At 46.3% G+C, this 16274-nt stretch overlaps 1 protein-coding gene across 1 annotated transcript in view; it reads left to right on the forward strand.

Moving 5' to 3' along the window:
• Positions 1-3920: 3920 nt before the first annotated feature.
• LOC135905203 (uncharacterized) overlaps positions 3921-16274 on the forward strand; it is a 47204-nt gene continuing 34850 nt past the window's right edge. Inside the window, exon 1 of the mRNA XM_065436222.2 lies at positions 3921-4103. Within this exon, the coding sequence (XP_065292294.1) occupies positions 3993-4103 (111 nt within the window). The 5' untranslated portion in view covers positions 3921-3992. The remainder of the gene's footprint in view (positions 4104-16274) is intronic.

Raw genomic sequence — 16274 nt, forward strand, 5'->3', positions numbered from 1 at the left:
AAAATAGGTGTGCGCAGGAAAATGTTCGCTAACACCCGAAAACACACAAACACCATCGCACGCACACACACGCACTCTCTCCCTCACAAGCACTCACAAGCACTCACACGCTCTCTACATCACACGCACAGATATCCATGCGCATACAAACACGCACACTTTTGTCCGCAGGCATGCATGCGGAAACACGAACACACATGGTCACACACGTGCACATTCCCACGCCGCCATAATTGCGCCGCAAGCACTCAAGCGCACACACATATGCACTAACACGCAGGTGCAGGGATGCACACACGCCGCGAACGCTCACACACGCATACGCGAACTCACGTACAAGCATAGGCAAATAGGATGGCACTAGCACACACACACACACACAATATGAGCACGCGCAGGCATCCGTGCGCACACTAACGTGCACACATTTGTTCGCATGCATGCTGAATTCGAAAACACACGTTGGCACGCGCCCACGTATGCACCATAAGCGCGCGTACATACGGCGCGAACGCTCACACTCGCATACACGCACTTGCGCGCATGCAGCAAACATCCGCACACTCATACACAGAGCGCACACGTGCATACAACCATACCCAGGCACGCTCAAGCCATGCACACAAATAAACACTCTGTACCTTCTCGGCTGCTTCTCAAATACCTGCGCCTGCTAACAGGCTGCAGAACACTCCCTCTACAATTACCTTCTCAATGCCAACAGTAATTATTTGGTTTATGGCAAGTCAATGTGCCCTCTGGTGGGAGGGTGCCAAACAATTTCCTCCTGTAGTGGGACTTCACCGCCCATGTTTGACCTGCTTTAACTGCTTTAACGCACCACCAATGTTCCAACTAAGCGCCAAAAAGCATATGTTGTTAGAATGGACTACCCTGCTGATGTAGTAAATCGAAACTTTTTTATCCTCAGCTGATATTATGAAATAGACTTTTGAAATAAAAATTCCCTTTGAGTTACACTTGTGCGTTGCTCTGAAGCTCCGAAGGAGAATGTCCAGAATTCCTGGACATGTGCCTGTGAAAACGGCACAACCCGATGAAGGCAGTTTCGGCATTTGTCTGCCAACTAGCTACACTGCATTTTCCAACGTTAGCAGTTTCGAGTAGCAACAGCCTAGTGACAAGCTTCGAACCACTTTTCGTCGCTGCGTGCAATGGCAATACTAGTAAGCTTTTCTTTTTATTTTTGACAGTATTAGTCGCTGAGCAAGTTACTCGGATTGGACTCCGCTCTTTCCTTCTTGTGCCCCAAGGTCCCTGCAGTTCCGTGCTACGTTCCATGCACGACGATGTGACCTTAAACCATCTGAAATTCACCCACACGCACCCGCAGGAGCGGTTTTAATGTCCACAGCTGCGTAAAACATCAGCGCCAACGTCACAATCGACCTTCCAGTGCTCCACTAGGCCTTCTTTCGCCATCTTAAACATTTCAGGCTTTCGAATCACGCCTAGCTGAAAGACAGCGCTTCAGCCTTCCCTACGTTTTCATGTTTCTGCCCGTTTTGCGCCGTAAATCACGAAGTGGTAGATCAAACTTGAGAGTTATAATATTCCTCCGTCAGAAAATAACGGCCTTTCAAGCGCCTCACATAGTTCCTGCAGGGCTGTTTAATGTAAAGGTTGTGCTTCATCTTTTAACGCGACATTTTGTGCTGAACACTTTGCTATCTTGTAGATATGCTTGGAAGTGTGACTCAAGTGAGATACTCAAGGAATAAAAATTTTGGAAAATGTTGTAATTGTACTCATGCATGCATTACATTCCTGTTTTAATTGCAAAATGTGTTCACAGCGAGAAAGCTCACACTTCCTGTGTGCATTCAACCGCCCTTTCTGTGTGCATACACCGCGATATTTCTAGCAAGAAAGCTTCGATACCACCGTACAGCCTTACATTGTACGTTGCGTTGCTCGTTTTTCCAACCTCTCTCGCTCATCCGCCGAGCCAACAAGAACGCAAGCACTCAAAATCACAGCCCGTCATAGGTCATGAGGTGTGTCCGAAGTACCGTTTCGAACTTTGGGTGCGCCACGAATGAGGTTAAACGTTCCACAGGCGAAGGGAACACAGGTATTCGTCGGGCTGCTAATAGGTGTTCGATGATGCTCATGACACTTCCAGTATTGTATACAAGAAGGAGGCTAATAAACGCCTTCACAAAAACGGGGTTCCAGGTTGTTGACAAAATTTCAAAGGAAGCTGCGAGTATTGCGAGCAGTGTTCCGTGCGTTGTGTCATGTGCTTTGGTTAATTCTTTCCACGGTTCCGTCGTCGGTAGGAGTATGTCGCCTCCACGAAAACAACCACTACCGTGCATCCTGCACAGACATATAGCTATCCTCATGCCTTCGTGGTCATGGTGCCGTCATCGCACCATCGCATTCCTTGCCACGCTGTCTTCATTGAGTTGTCGTCACCCCGTTTTCTTCACACCGTCGCCATCCCGCCATCGTCAGTGCGCCGTCGTAGTGATTTTCTCGTAGTCTGATCGCTGTCCTTGTGGCGCCGTCGACGCCGTCACGCTGTGGTACTTTCTGCTAAGAGCTTAGCCCGTCACAAAGGCTGGAAAAACGAGCAACGCGACGTGCAGGGTGAAAATGTACGGTGGCATCCAAGCTCTCGTGCTGAAGATTTCACGGTGTTCAGGGAGAAAAGGGGGAGAACATGTTGATGGTGCTCGCACATGCCAAATTCGCAAGCGAAGCAGCGAAAGTTTTTGCTCTTACAAGACCGCACGCAATGGAGGCGAAAAATTAGCTGTTAGCAAACAAGCGTCACTGCAAAAAGGAAGTGCAAAGTTGAAGTGATGTTTCAACGATTTTTACATCGTAGACATCAATTTTGTCTTTTTGTGTTGCTCAAGATTAGCAATATTAGTATTACTGCGAATGTTCTCGCATTGGCCGTGCGTACTAAGTTGTGGTGGCGTGTTACGATACCTGCCCAATAAGGCCTCGCCCTAGCTTCGTCGCTTGGCCCCTTCATAACTTTCTCGTTGATGACATAAACAGGAAACAAGGAGTGAGCAACGAATATATCATACGACATTGTGTATTAGTTGCTGCATGCAACTGAGTAGTTTTTACTCGCATGATCATGGCAGAATATCTATAGATCGGTCATGCTTTCGATGTTCGAAACGTGTTTCATGCCATTTCAAGGAAGATTTGACAAAAGACACTAGCTAAATTCCCACTTATATTTGAAGAATTAAAGGTTCCACCTTAGCACAAACGCTTGACGACAGTATGCTGGGTGTTGGAAGTTACACAACGTCAGCTGAGAGAGGAACGTTTTGCAGAACAGGCATCATTTTGCTTTCTATTGTGCAGTAAATGAGTAATGCTTATTTATGGTTATCTCTATCGCTCATTTTAGGATAAAAATAAAAATCGCTTGAATTCTCGTGCTCCGTATTCTGATTTTTCTAATTCTGATTTTCAGTTGTGCGCTGTGTAGCCACAACAAAATTTACATGCTGACGGGCATTTCCAACCAATAGCAGCCTGGATAGACATGTTATTTTAATGTTATTGGGATCAATCAACTGCGGCATTTCACGGTTATTGAAAGGTGCACCTGAGGTCTGTGTCATTTCTAGATGGGAATAGCGGAGAGCGTTGAACCTATTCCTTTCGCTACAGTTGTCTGGTTACAAGGGACGAATTAATTTAGTTTTTTTCCTTGCTTGTTTCCTGTAGATGACGTACATGACGCCTTCCTGTACATGAGTAAATGACGCCTTTCGTTCTATTAAAGTGCGCCCTAGCCAAAACACTGTTTTGACATTCTGGTTTGCGAGATATTCTTCTTTTCTCGAAGTGTATAAGTGACCTCTGCCATCTCAGGGAAAAGTGTAATGCGCAGAGCTGGGAATCTAAGGGCGTATATATTTTCCTCAAGTACGTGAGTTAGCACATAATCAACTCGAGAGTATACGCCTCGCTTAAACATACGAAAAAGAGAGATGTTGCTCATAGTTGCCTTTTTTGCTATCGTGGTCTCCTGTGCCGCAGAAAATGCTCGCCGACATGGAGAGCCCTGCCCCCCCGCTTCCTCCAATATCGACGCGTTGACGGTAAGTGAGAAAGTAGGCATCACATTGAAGCTGTGATTATGGTAATGCATGGACAAATGTGAACTGGAAGTGGTCAGTATGAGCATGGTCAGCTTATATAAGTGCAATACAAGCCCAAGACTTTGACCATGATCCCGAATCACTCCCTTCCTGCGTCAGCCAAGCTCGTCATCTATCGTAAACGTTTTTGATCTCGTGCCAGCATTTAATAGGTTGTCACCCTATGGTTTTTTTCCTTTGGCGACAATTCGCATGCTGTCGTTTTCCGTTACGTCTCTCGTTGGACCGTCCCTGCTCCCTTTTCCGAGCTGAATGGTAGTACTCGCTATTACTGAGGAGAAGTCACTACCCAAATTAAATTGTAAAGAATGCGATGTTCACCTAATGTTGCAATCCCTATTAGCTTTAATTATCAAAGTCATAAAAACAAAAAACGCGTCCACCTATTCCCTCGGAAATAGTAAAACGTTAAAGGGCAATAATACGTAGCTGTGTTTCCAGTAGCAGCTGCTTGCGAGAAGAGTGAGCACAATTTGTTTGTAGTATGCTGGCCTTATTACGCGTTTCAATGACCAGCCACATGATGTTTCTAGAAACCTTTTCTGCCACTTGACTGACATTTCTGCTACGGCCCAGTGACATGGGGCGCTATAACGTAAAACTATTCCAAACTTTGCTATTCCAATGCTGCAATCAGCCCTCCGCAATTGGTCAAAAAGTTTTTTTGGACCACTTGCACTTCACCTGTCTGTCACGCGACGTGACGAAAATCGCGATAGCTCCCTGTCTGATATGACGTGTACACGCTGATTATGAATGATTTGAGCAAACAAAAGAAAAATAGTTATTTCTTATTCGATGCCTTTTCGCCAATAGCTCTCGGCTATTGGTGAAAAGATTTCGGGCTGCACCCACTTCACCTGCCACTCACGCGACGTCACAAAACCACAAGAACTCACCGCCTCAAAGTAACGTATACGCGTTAAAGTTGCATTAATATACCGAACAAAAGTGATTTTTTTTTCTGAATAGCCGCAGGCTGCACCGTTCCGAAAGAAATGAAAGGTTGCTGCCGCCGATCGCTCAGGCACCGGCTCTCGCACCTGCCGGAGGGCGTGGGTTTATTTGCCTCTAATAAAACTTTCTGCGTGGCCGTGCAACGTTTTCGAACACGTTAGGCACTTTTACGACCTCGTTCTGCCAACTCTTCTTTGCTGAGGATCCGTTTTAGCGTCGTTGTTAAGGTTCCGTTGCATTTCGCCGCGACTGTGGACGAGCCACGGCAAGCTAAGTAAGGGAAAGCGGACCAATTGCAGACTCCGGCACCACCCTCGTCGTCGGGCTATCGATTTTCAGTGCAGTGGCTTGGTCCCATCGAATCCCTGTCCACTTGAGCGTGCTCTTCGCCTCTTGTGAGCCAATTAGATAAGACAGGCCACTCAGTGTAGGCAATGTTATTCGTTTTTCAAGCAAATAAAAGTGACCTCCTACGAACGAGGAGACCGTTTGATTGGTCTGTTCAGACAACCAAGCGGGTGACCACGTGATGCTTGCGTCGGCGGTTACGCAAATTTGACGTCAGGACATTGGAATCAAGACATATTGTAATAGTTTTTCGTTAGAGGGCCCATGGTTCAATTATTTCATGAGAACAGTGGTTTCAACTATCTGCCAACAAGAGCAGACCGTTTTACGTGTTGGCAAGGCGTTATGATCCTATCAGACACTGAGCGTTCGTCGGTGCCGGCATTTAGAACTTCAGTTGCTGAAAGACGGTAACGACAGACCCTGCACGTCGGCTTAAACACTCTTTATTCACGCATCTACATCGGCGCAGCTTACTGTCGCCTAAGCCATGTGTTGGAAGATCTATCACCGGAGAGCGCCTATAACATGTTCACGGTAGATTTCACAAGGGCAATTTTTCTATGGTGCTCTTGGGCGTGTTGGCGGTTTATTTGGAAAATCATGTTTTTTTCTTAATTATTATGGCTCCCCGGTGACTTGGATTTCAAAAAAATGGCTGTGGCTTAGGTAAGGTTAAGCCCAGGATGCGAAGCATACTAGCCTTTATTTTAGTTGTTGAACCACTGTTTAGCCTGGTGAACTGCTGTTGCTTGGCTATATTTGGTTCGGCTAGACGAAGAAACAACTCATGCATTACTGCTTCGCCTTCAAGAGTGGAACGCGACAGCGTTCCCGTCGACCCGCCAAGGGATGTAAGACAATGGGCTACAGGGCAGCGACTACGCGCCCCGCATTGGACGCGGTGAGCGTCGAGCAAAGCAGCGTTCGGCGCGGCAACGAAATGTGCGCCTGAGCAAGAGACGCACGCCTTAGAAACAGCTCGTTTCTAAGGCAACACCGCATTCACTAGAGGCGCTTTTGTACCGCTTTGAAGCATCGTACTCGTGGCTCAGTGGTAGCGTCTCCGTCCCACACTCCGGAGACCCTGGTTCGATTCCCACCCAGCCCGTCTTGCAAGAGTTGAGCCAAAGCCACTTCTCCTCTGTCGTGACGTCACGGTGTCACGTGGTTTCAAGGCGACACCGCCGCGCCTGAGGAGCTGGGTTGAGCTCTCGTAATATGCTTCGCATAAAAAAAAGACAACACAATTATATATAACCCCAACACTGCCTTTGGCTCCTGCAAAAATTTTAAATCATTCTATACGCCCAACTTCAACGTGATCTGTTACAGCTGCGTCGTTTTTCCCTTGCGTCTTTCTCCGATGAAACTAGTTAGCGCGCCTGTTACGCCGTTATGGCGGGCTTTCTTATATCCACTGACAAACTCCTATATCAGCTACCATTCTTCATACGTGCCGCATGCATTTATCAGAGACACTATCCGGGTTTCCGCAGTGGCGACAGGTTAGTAGGGAGCTGTCAGAGAAAATGCGGCACTGTGCTTTGACAAATTCCTAAATAAAGAGATGGTTCACATGTAGATAATTGCTCTAAGTATCGGTTTATTCGGCAAAATAAACATCAATTGATGTTTAAGTATCTGATTTGTGGCTCATTTAAATTTGTTAACCCGCTTTCCCAACGCTCCGAATTCAAATATAATGTGCCGAAGTTTGCGTCGTGATGCAGTTTACTAACAATTGCACTGCAAATTCTGCCTCCAACGTTACAATGAAGCTTGGCTGATGAATAGCACTTTGTCGTGAAGTGAGAGACGCAATTTGGAAATATTTTTGCATTTTTGCTGCATGAAAACCTATATCAAGATCCAATAAGCTATTAAAACTCATGTGAATGGAAGCTTTCTTCAAGCGATCAGTTGAATGCACTAAAACTGTTCATCTGCTCCGCCGCATTTTGCTGCACGGTGATTGCCTGCCTGCCAAGCCAAACAGCGACAGCGCTGAAAATGTCATCCACGCGACGGGGCATTACACAGTATCTGTGATCAGCCCACCTCTCATTGCGTCGTCTCCACGAGAACCCCAGTTTACTATTGCACGGTCACTAGGATTATCTCATCCTACACGCAGGGAGGCCTGTGTGTAGACGTCACAAACATTAGAAATAATTGTATTGAAAGCGCCGCTTTAATATAAGGCTTATGAGACGTAAAGCGTATGTAATAATAAAGGGAAAATCAGACATCCACCTGTTCGTAGCAACTGCTACAAAGGAAACCCATACGGGTTCCTCGAAAGAAAAGCCTTGCAGTTGAAGAAAAATTCGTCCTGGTCCGGGATGAATTTTCTTCAACTGCGAAATGTGATACGCCTCTGTACTGCTTTGGGGCCGGGCTGGAAATTGCTGCAGAACCACGACAAGACACACTTAGAACAAGGTGATGCAGCCCGTACATGGGTAATTTTACATAAAATATAAGCAAAGCTGGCTAGACCGGCACCCTCACATGAGAATATACAACACATTTCTAAATGCAGTGTACTCTCAGTCAGGAACATCGATACGCTATACAAGACATTATAAAACGAGCCGCAGTCTTAAAATATTGCACACGAAAAAAAGTTCCTTGCACCTTTTCTCTACATTACCAGCTCCATGCTTAGCAGCTCATCTGGTAACCTCTGCCATTTAAGTGCATGCGTTTTGTGCCAGAAATGCGCTTGCTGGCCAGTAATGTGGCGCATATTTGTCTTCTGTCATAGTGTCAATGCTTTGCGAGATTGCACACGCTTCTTCAGTGTTTAAATTTCCATTGCATATGTTTGAAAAGGAGCCAATTGAAATTAAAGGACATTTTTACACTGTAATACTGATGTGTTCTAAATTTCATGGGCATCATTGTAATCTGATTTTATGTGTTTGTCAGTATGTTTCTCAAATTATGATTCAGTTTGTCTTGTGACTGATAAATAAAGAATTTTACCTTTTAAGAGAGAAAATGTTTCATTTGACTAACTTGGCCACTACAGATTACATCTCATTCACGAAGCATAAGGGCAGAAGCTGCTTATGATGGAATCAAATATTCCCCAAATGTGTGTATTGCGAATACCTTCAAACGTGACCATCTGCATTGTGCTTTCCTACTACTGGGAAGAGTACTAGCACTCTCTTCTGAAGGAGTACAAACACTTGGCATGGAGGTGTAGAAGTACTCGGTCTGGGGAACTACTATTACCCCTGTGGGGAGAGTATTAGCACTCTGCGGAAGAGTACTAGCACTCCCTTTCACTGGAGTAACGAAACTCTGTCAGGAGGAGTTGACCTACTCTCCCTCAAAGGGTCGATCTACTCTCGAAAAGAGAGTGAAATATGAGACAAGCAGTTACTCCCTCAAAGAGAGTGCCCGGAACTTTCTTTGTTTTTAGAGTAGTTACGGCCGAAACAAGTTACAAAATATGCTGCTTCTGAGTTCTTCCTAATGGTTGTCCACAATATCACTCTAGCTGTAACGTCTAGTGCGCTGAAGGTTTATTTGTCATTTTCAACAGCGACGTTCATAAGGCCGATACAGGGCACCATACACTTCATTGTTATCTTCTGGCGCTGAGACCAGGTTGCCTGCGCTCTTTTTAACAACAGCGGTCCGTGAATTCCATGGTGGGGTTTTGCGTCACCACGAGAGATGGTGCCACGCTGCATGATTTCTCCTTCAGGCGATTTTTTTCTAGCTGGGCCAGTGCGCTTTGTCTCCTAGCATCTCTCGCTGCAGGTCGTGGCGCCTTCAGCCAGTTTTCTTCTTTTAGGTATGCAGCGTCCGTATGGACCCCTGCACAGCATCGCATGCTGTGTTGTGGTCGGGTGTACAGTTGCTAACGTGAACTACACCCATTTTCGGACTGTGGCTAGTATCATCTCCAACCAATCTGCTTTGCCGTTTGCCATTTCATGCTTACAACTACTCTCGATTACGGGAGAGCGAGCAATTTATTTAAAAGCACTGTTTCCCAAATGGGTTCGTCAATGGTACATTTATTGAAAAGGACCAACAGACACTTTTTGAAATGCCTGAGAAACAAAACGATTCGACTTGTTTAGATCAATTGCCTGAAGAGGCTGTGTTTATTTACACGAGAAATATAAAAATTTCACGCAGCTAAGTGGAAAGGATGCGCACTAGTAGCTTTTTGATAAAGTCACCATCATCATCAACATATTTTATGTCGACTGCAGGAAGAAGGCCTCTCCCTGCGATCTCCAATAACCCCTGTCCTGACCTGCCGATTCCAACTAGCGTATGCGGATTTCTACATTTCATCACCATACCTAGTCTTCTGCCGTCCTCGACTGAGCTTCCCTTCTCTTGGCACCCATTCTGTAACCCTAATGGCCCACCGGTTATTTGATCTACGCATTACAGGACCTATCCAGCTCCATTTCTTTCTCTTAATGTCAATTAGAATATCGGCGATCCCGTTTGCTCTCTCAACCACACCGCTATCTTCCTGTCTCTTAACGTTACGACTAACATTCTTCGTTTCATCACTCTTTGCACGGTCGTTTTCGAGCTTCTTTGTCAGTCTCCAAGCTTCTGCCCCATATGTCAGCTCCGGTAGAATGCATTGAATGTACAACTTTCTTTTTAATGGTAATAATAAGCTTCCAGTCAGCATCTAACAATGTCTTACGAATGCACACCAATCCATTTTTTATTCGGTAAGTTTACTTCTCATGATCAGGGTACCCTGTGAACGATTTGGCGTGTTGTGAACGAGAACATCCAATTAGTGTCATAACTCAGTGCCTGAGTCGCGAGCACTGAGGAAGGCGTGAGATGACAAAAGAGCATGATCGCGGCGCTGGAACACGGTTGTAGATGGCATAAGAGAAGTTTAGCTTGACCGGTATTTGGGTAAACGCAGGCGGACGGGGCTTTGTGTCGTTGTGGCGGAGGCGTAAACGTGAGCGGTCTGCACGGTGCAGCCGCCTGGTGGCGCAGAGCTCAAACACACAAAAGCAGCTAATGCTGCATTAACCAAGGATATTCTACTTCGCTGCTGGTGTAACTTTTCGGCACTGGCGTAATCGTGTCGCTGCCAAAAATTTTCACACGCAGCAAAGTAAAATACACTTGGTTACTGCAATATTAGCTCTTTTTGTCTGTTTGAGCTTCGCGCCACCAGGTGGCGGCACCATGCAGGCCGCCCCCGTTTACACCTCCGCCCCAACGCCAGGACCTGCGCCCGAACCTGTGCGCGCCTGTGTTTACCCGAATACCAGACAAGCTAAACCTCTCTATAGTTTCGTTCTCTGCGCGCACGTCTGCGCAACGTGGGAACACGCAGAGGAAACGGAAGTACGTCGCTTTTTCTGTGGTATGAAGTAGAAGAAAAAGAGTCAGACATTCGATTTGCATGTTTTTTATTTCTCTAAAATTTAATCCCTCTTGAACCTTAGGGTAACAGCGCAAGCAGATGACCACAAGACGGGAGACACGTACAAACCCACGCAGCGCTTGTGTGTACGTGTCTCCCTTTTGTGGTCGTCTGCTTGCGCTGCCACCGATATGTTTCATGATGAACCAACTCGTCCATAAAGAAATATTGATGAATTTAATTTGTCTATTGAACCAACAGATTAAGCAAATAACTGATGGTGCCTTGAATAACTCTCGAAGTGGCACTATGAGTGACGTCACAGCACTGCAATTTTTCGCAGGCGCACTTGCGCGATAGACATTAGAGACTTTTAGCTCAGCGAGTTTACATTTCGCTCCGCTCGCGGTCTCTACCGTTGCGCCAGCGGAGCGGCTCGCGAAAAAAGAATTTTAGCCCGGCGGATCACTCACCCGCTCGAGTGGGGCGCTCTGCTTCCCCACCTAGTGGTCCGAATAGGAGTTACTGAGAAATGAATTTGAATTACGCTTGCTTTTATAATGCAAGAAATGTTGAATAAAGATATAATACATGGTCTCAGTACAATATTTGTAAATAAAAAAAATTGAGGACGCTTAAGCTTCGCCTTCAAGAGTGGAACGCGATAGCTTTATCCCACCCCGTTCGCACCGCCTACTCAAACGCGCTACGCCAGCCAAACGTCGCGATCGGCAGAGATAACCGGGCACCGACGCGCCATGAAGGCGGACGCGGTAATGGGGCGAGTGGCGTGCCACGTGTTGGGGCAGCGCCGTACATTGCGAGGAGGGGGTCTTCTGTGTTTGCCGCAAGATGTCTCTGTGTGTGCGCAGAGCGCAGAAGAAGTTCAGCGGAAACGTACTTCGCTACTCGTGAAACTGCGACTTCTGTAAGTTACAGGTCATAATTACCGATATACACCGCAGTATAACTTTCTACGGCACGTTTCTAAGGCAACACCGCATTCACTAGAGGCGATTTTGTCCCGTTTTGAAGGAACGAACTCGTGGCTGAGTGGTAGCGTCTCCGTCTCACACTCCGGAGACCCTGGTTCGATTCCCACCAGCCCATATTGCAAGATGTTTTTTATTTATGAAGTGCCTTCTGGGATTTATCGCTCACGGCCAACGCCGCAGAAGCCGACGACACCGGCTTTACCGCGACACGAGCTCCTTAACGCTATTGCGTTAATATGCTGAGTACTAATGTACGGGTCAGCGCCGCATTCACCGTCGTCGATGCAGAACTGCCGGCGTTCATGTTCGCGGCTGACACCTTGCATTTCCCATACACGCTCGCGCGCTGCGTATACCCTCCGCTGAGGAGTGCTTTCCAGCAGGCGTAAACGCTGCTCCGTAAAACCGCTCGCCACCTCAGCGTCGTGCGCATGCGCAGTCGTGTCTCTGCTCCGCTGGCCGTAAACCCGCTGGGCTAAAACTCTCTATTGACTTTGCACCTGGCAGCCCGGCACCCGCGATGACAAGAGCGAACGCTGTTTCGCTTGAAATGTAAGCTTTTCTGCGGCGCAAAGGGATCTAATAGTTAGCAGATACGATCCTTAGCACGCAATGTATGCACTGCGCTTGTCAGCAGCAAATGGCTAGACCTGGTAAAGGGCCCTTCAATGCGGTTTTGCCCCTGCACGCAGTGCGCATGTTGTCCGTTTGACAAATTTGTATTATGTGTAATTTTAAAAACTAGGCTAAACGTACCGTGCCGCACAATGAGGCTATATGTAACCTCCTCGGTACCGTACCTTTAACCTAAATTTATCCAGTTTGTCGGCAACCACTGTCGCGTCTAGCAGTAGCGTTTCCACGTCTTATCATGTTGTCTTCTTGCGCTCCCACCTTCTTCCCTCCCCCTCCCCATGTATGGCAACTACGAGAAAGAGTGGCAATCATTCCCTAATTTCGTGACTCATATCATATTGTCCGCTCGTTTTGTGACTGCGTCGGTTCTACCCACTCTCTGCTTTCTCTGCACCATTTCATCTGCCTCCCCTCTTCAGTTACAACATTTCCTTTTTTCATAAAGAAACACTTCTCTCTCTCCCCTTTGGGCTCTCGCACTCTAGCAGAAAGGTAAGCGCTCCAGTTTCTGCAATGCTTTTGCGGTGGGTCATGGAAAACTACAGCTGGTCAGGGGGCAGTGTGTACGTGTGACACGATGGAAAGGTTCAAACGAGTCTACATTTTGTGGCCTTTCCTTTCTGGCACGCTCCTGCCATGTATATGCATGCTCTGAATCATCTCTCGACGCAACATGCTAAACAGCGACCGCATCAACAGCAGCAGCAGTCGAAAAGTCGAAGAGGGAAAGGAAGTTTTGGTTAAAAACGAACGCCCAACAACTTCGTACAGACAGTTAACCAGCGAAGCTGAAACGTGCGGTCCCGATGTTTATCACTGGGTTAAATCCGACGGGTCACTAAACGATGGCTTAATGGGCTGCGTGATCTTCGTTACACAGTTGCTGCTTGCGCTCGGCTGCACGAGCCTGTTCTTCTGCCTTGGCTGCAGCATCGGCACGGCGTAGACGAGCTCGTTCCCAGTTGTGCTCGCGGCGTTGCTGATCGAAAGCTGCCTGCTCCCAACGGTTGACGCGTCGCCTACCCATTTTGGCGCTGGAGAGAAACTGCGGCGCGCGCGCTCGGCTGCAACGGAGAGCAATGACGTCACTACTGGCACAGCTAATCTAACGCCACCTAGATAGCACAAGGCATTTTCACTCCGGTTCAAGACTTTATGTTACCTGACCCGACTGGCATAGAATCTAATTGGGATGCTCCCAAGTGATTTGACGTTACCGCTTTCATTAAGCCAGTCTTGTTAATGGAAATTTTGGGCAAGGTAACGTTACGTCATGGGTCAGAGTAAAGAGGCGTTGTGCAATCTAGGTCGTTCGGGCTACTCGCGCCTCTTTCTTTCTTTTTCGCGCATGCACAAGGGCTTGCGTCGGAGGAGTTTTCGGCCTGCAGGCGACCGGCAGACGGAAGGACTGACGAATCAGGTAGCCATATACAGCTTCTCTGTAACAGCCAACATTCCCTGTCGAAGTCTTCTTATTCATCAGAGCTCAGGTGCCTGCCATATTGCGGGTACAACTCGCTAGGTATTGCTTCTTGGAACGCTTCTGTAGCCTGTGTCCACATGTCCACAGCGTGGCAGTAATTGTGTCCACTTGATCCTTCATGCCGCGTCACACCGACGGCAGCGCTAGTGTTCCTATCGGGAGCGCTAGCATCTAGTACAAACAGATTTGTTTGTAAAACTAATGTCTTTTGTGCAAACTATTCGTGAAGACAGCAGCAGCCGCCCCCACCAGAAGTCGCGGTCAACAAAGTCGAGTAGCGTTCGCAATAAACCAAAGAAAAGAAAAAAAAAACAACCTTGGCTTTAAAACGAGAACACACATAAAGAGAGGAACAATATGTTTGTGTAGTATTTGCCATTCTCTCCATCTTAGCGTGTGCACTGTTTCTTGTACTTTGTTACCTTTGCACAACAACCAATCGACGTACACCGCGGTTAAAATGGCACTTCTCCCCGTCATTTTGTGTAACCTTTTGAGTTAGTTTAGAAATGTAAACTTTGGTTGGTTGGTTGAAGGTTTATTTCCGCAACTGGTGTTGCGAGGACAGCCAGGGAAAAATCTGTATACACAGCTTGAGAGGTCCTGGCTTCCTCTTACAGTGCAGCATTGACGGCGGCGGAGTACAACAACAAACAAAACGTGAGGAGAAAAACAAATAAAACAAAAAAAAACACGTACGTTCGGTACAGAGAATGAGACATGCACGTCTGGCCTTTCGTCTGGCCTGACCTTTTATTTCAGTTCCTCTTTCGAGCACCCTCTGCGGGCTCTGTTTTAAAAGTTTCTTATGTATAATAATAATAATAATAATAATAATAATAATAATAATAATAATAATAATAATAATAATAATAATAATAATAATAATAATCAGCCTGGTTATGCCCACTGCAGGGCAAAGGCCTCTTCCATGCTTCTCCAACTACCCCACTCGTGTGCTAATTGTGGCCATGTTCTTATGTATAGTCCTTTTTTACTGTATATCAAGATGACTTGTGATGTTTTTTTATTGAAGAAATGATTCGCTTCTCAAAGAAACATTTACCATCAGTGCTTCTCACGCGAGGCCGTTCGCGCCAACAAATACTTGCGTGACAGTCATTGTATATGGTATGTGTCAACATAGCACTCGTTGTTATCTATTAATTAGCTACCCTGCTGTTTTGGTTACTTCACAATTTTATATAGCTGAAACTAAACTAGGTTTTGAAGTCAGAAATCAAATGTTCTGCAGTTCAATGTGATATTTAAGTTCAGGACTATATTCGAGGTCGAGAGGGTAAGAAGGAACATATATGGATATCACTATATCATTGTCGTAGTAATACGAACGACGAAGGATGTGCTTGCAGTATAAAAATGATGGAAATTCCCATGAAATGCACGTCGCTCAAAACCACCCCTGGAAATTCGTTGCACAGGAAGAAAATCGGAGACAAAAGCAGGATGTGGTCTTCTGGACAAGATAGGGGTCGGTGGGCCGGCAGAAAACAGGTTTCAAATATAGAGACAAGGGATTAAGGGCGCGATCGGAAATGTGAAAGGGAGTGACTGCCAGTGAATGCGGGTGGACGCTGGTGAAAAACGTGAGTGGCTTTTGGCGAGCTTTAGTGGAGGTGAGTATGAACGGCAGCAGGTGAAGACAGTAACAATGATCAGCGAGCCTATTTGGACGCCTTATATGAAACACTTATACACATTTACCGCTGTGCAGGGTGCGTCAGATATGTTTCAATGTTCCAGGGTGCACAAGTTTTCAAAAAATGGGGACGTTGCTATGGGTGGCGGGCGCTTAAAGCTTGAAAGCTTGGTAGTTGTAGGCCATTACCTTCCGAACTGTTAGTATTCGCCTACATTCATGCACAATAGGATTCTTGTGGTAGCTTTCATCGATTTGCTTCTTGAGCTAAATAAGGCACATTGTGTAATTTCGGTTGAAACAAGGGTAATGTTGTGTGATAAGTATGACTGAGCTTTAGGCTGCGCAGCGTAAATAGATTCTTTGTGGGGAATTCCCTGTACAACCGTTCCGGTGCATTACAAGCATTTTTTAGGCATACAGACGGAATTTTGGTCAATGTAATCAAGAAAATAAACTTGTAACAAAGATGAGGTTCCTAGGAAATAGAAGGCGTCTTATCAGGGATGCGCGGAAACTTTTGCGAATGTTGGTTAATTAGCGGCTTTATAGCGTTAGGTCATTACCGTTGGATAAAAGCTTTGAGCATCCGCAGTTTGAAATGTTTCCCGTTGTCCTGAAAACTTTAAAAAATATATATATAAATATG

This window comes from Dermacentor albipictus, chromosome 3 (assembly GCF_038994185.2).
Source record: "Dermacentor albipictus isolate Rhodes 1998 colony chromosome 3, USDA_Dalb.pri_finalv2, whole genome shotgun sequence".
Classification (NCBI taxonomy): Eukaryota; Metazoa; Arthropoda; class Arachnida; order Ixodida; family Ixodidae; genus Dermacentor; species Dermacentor albipictus.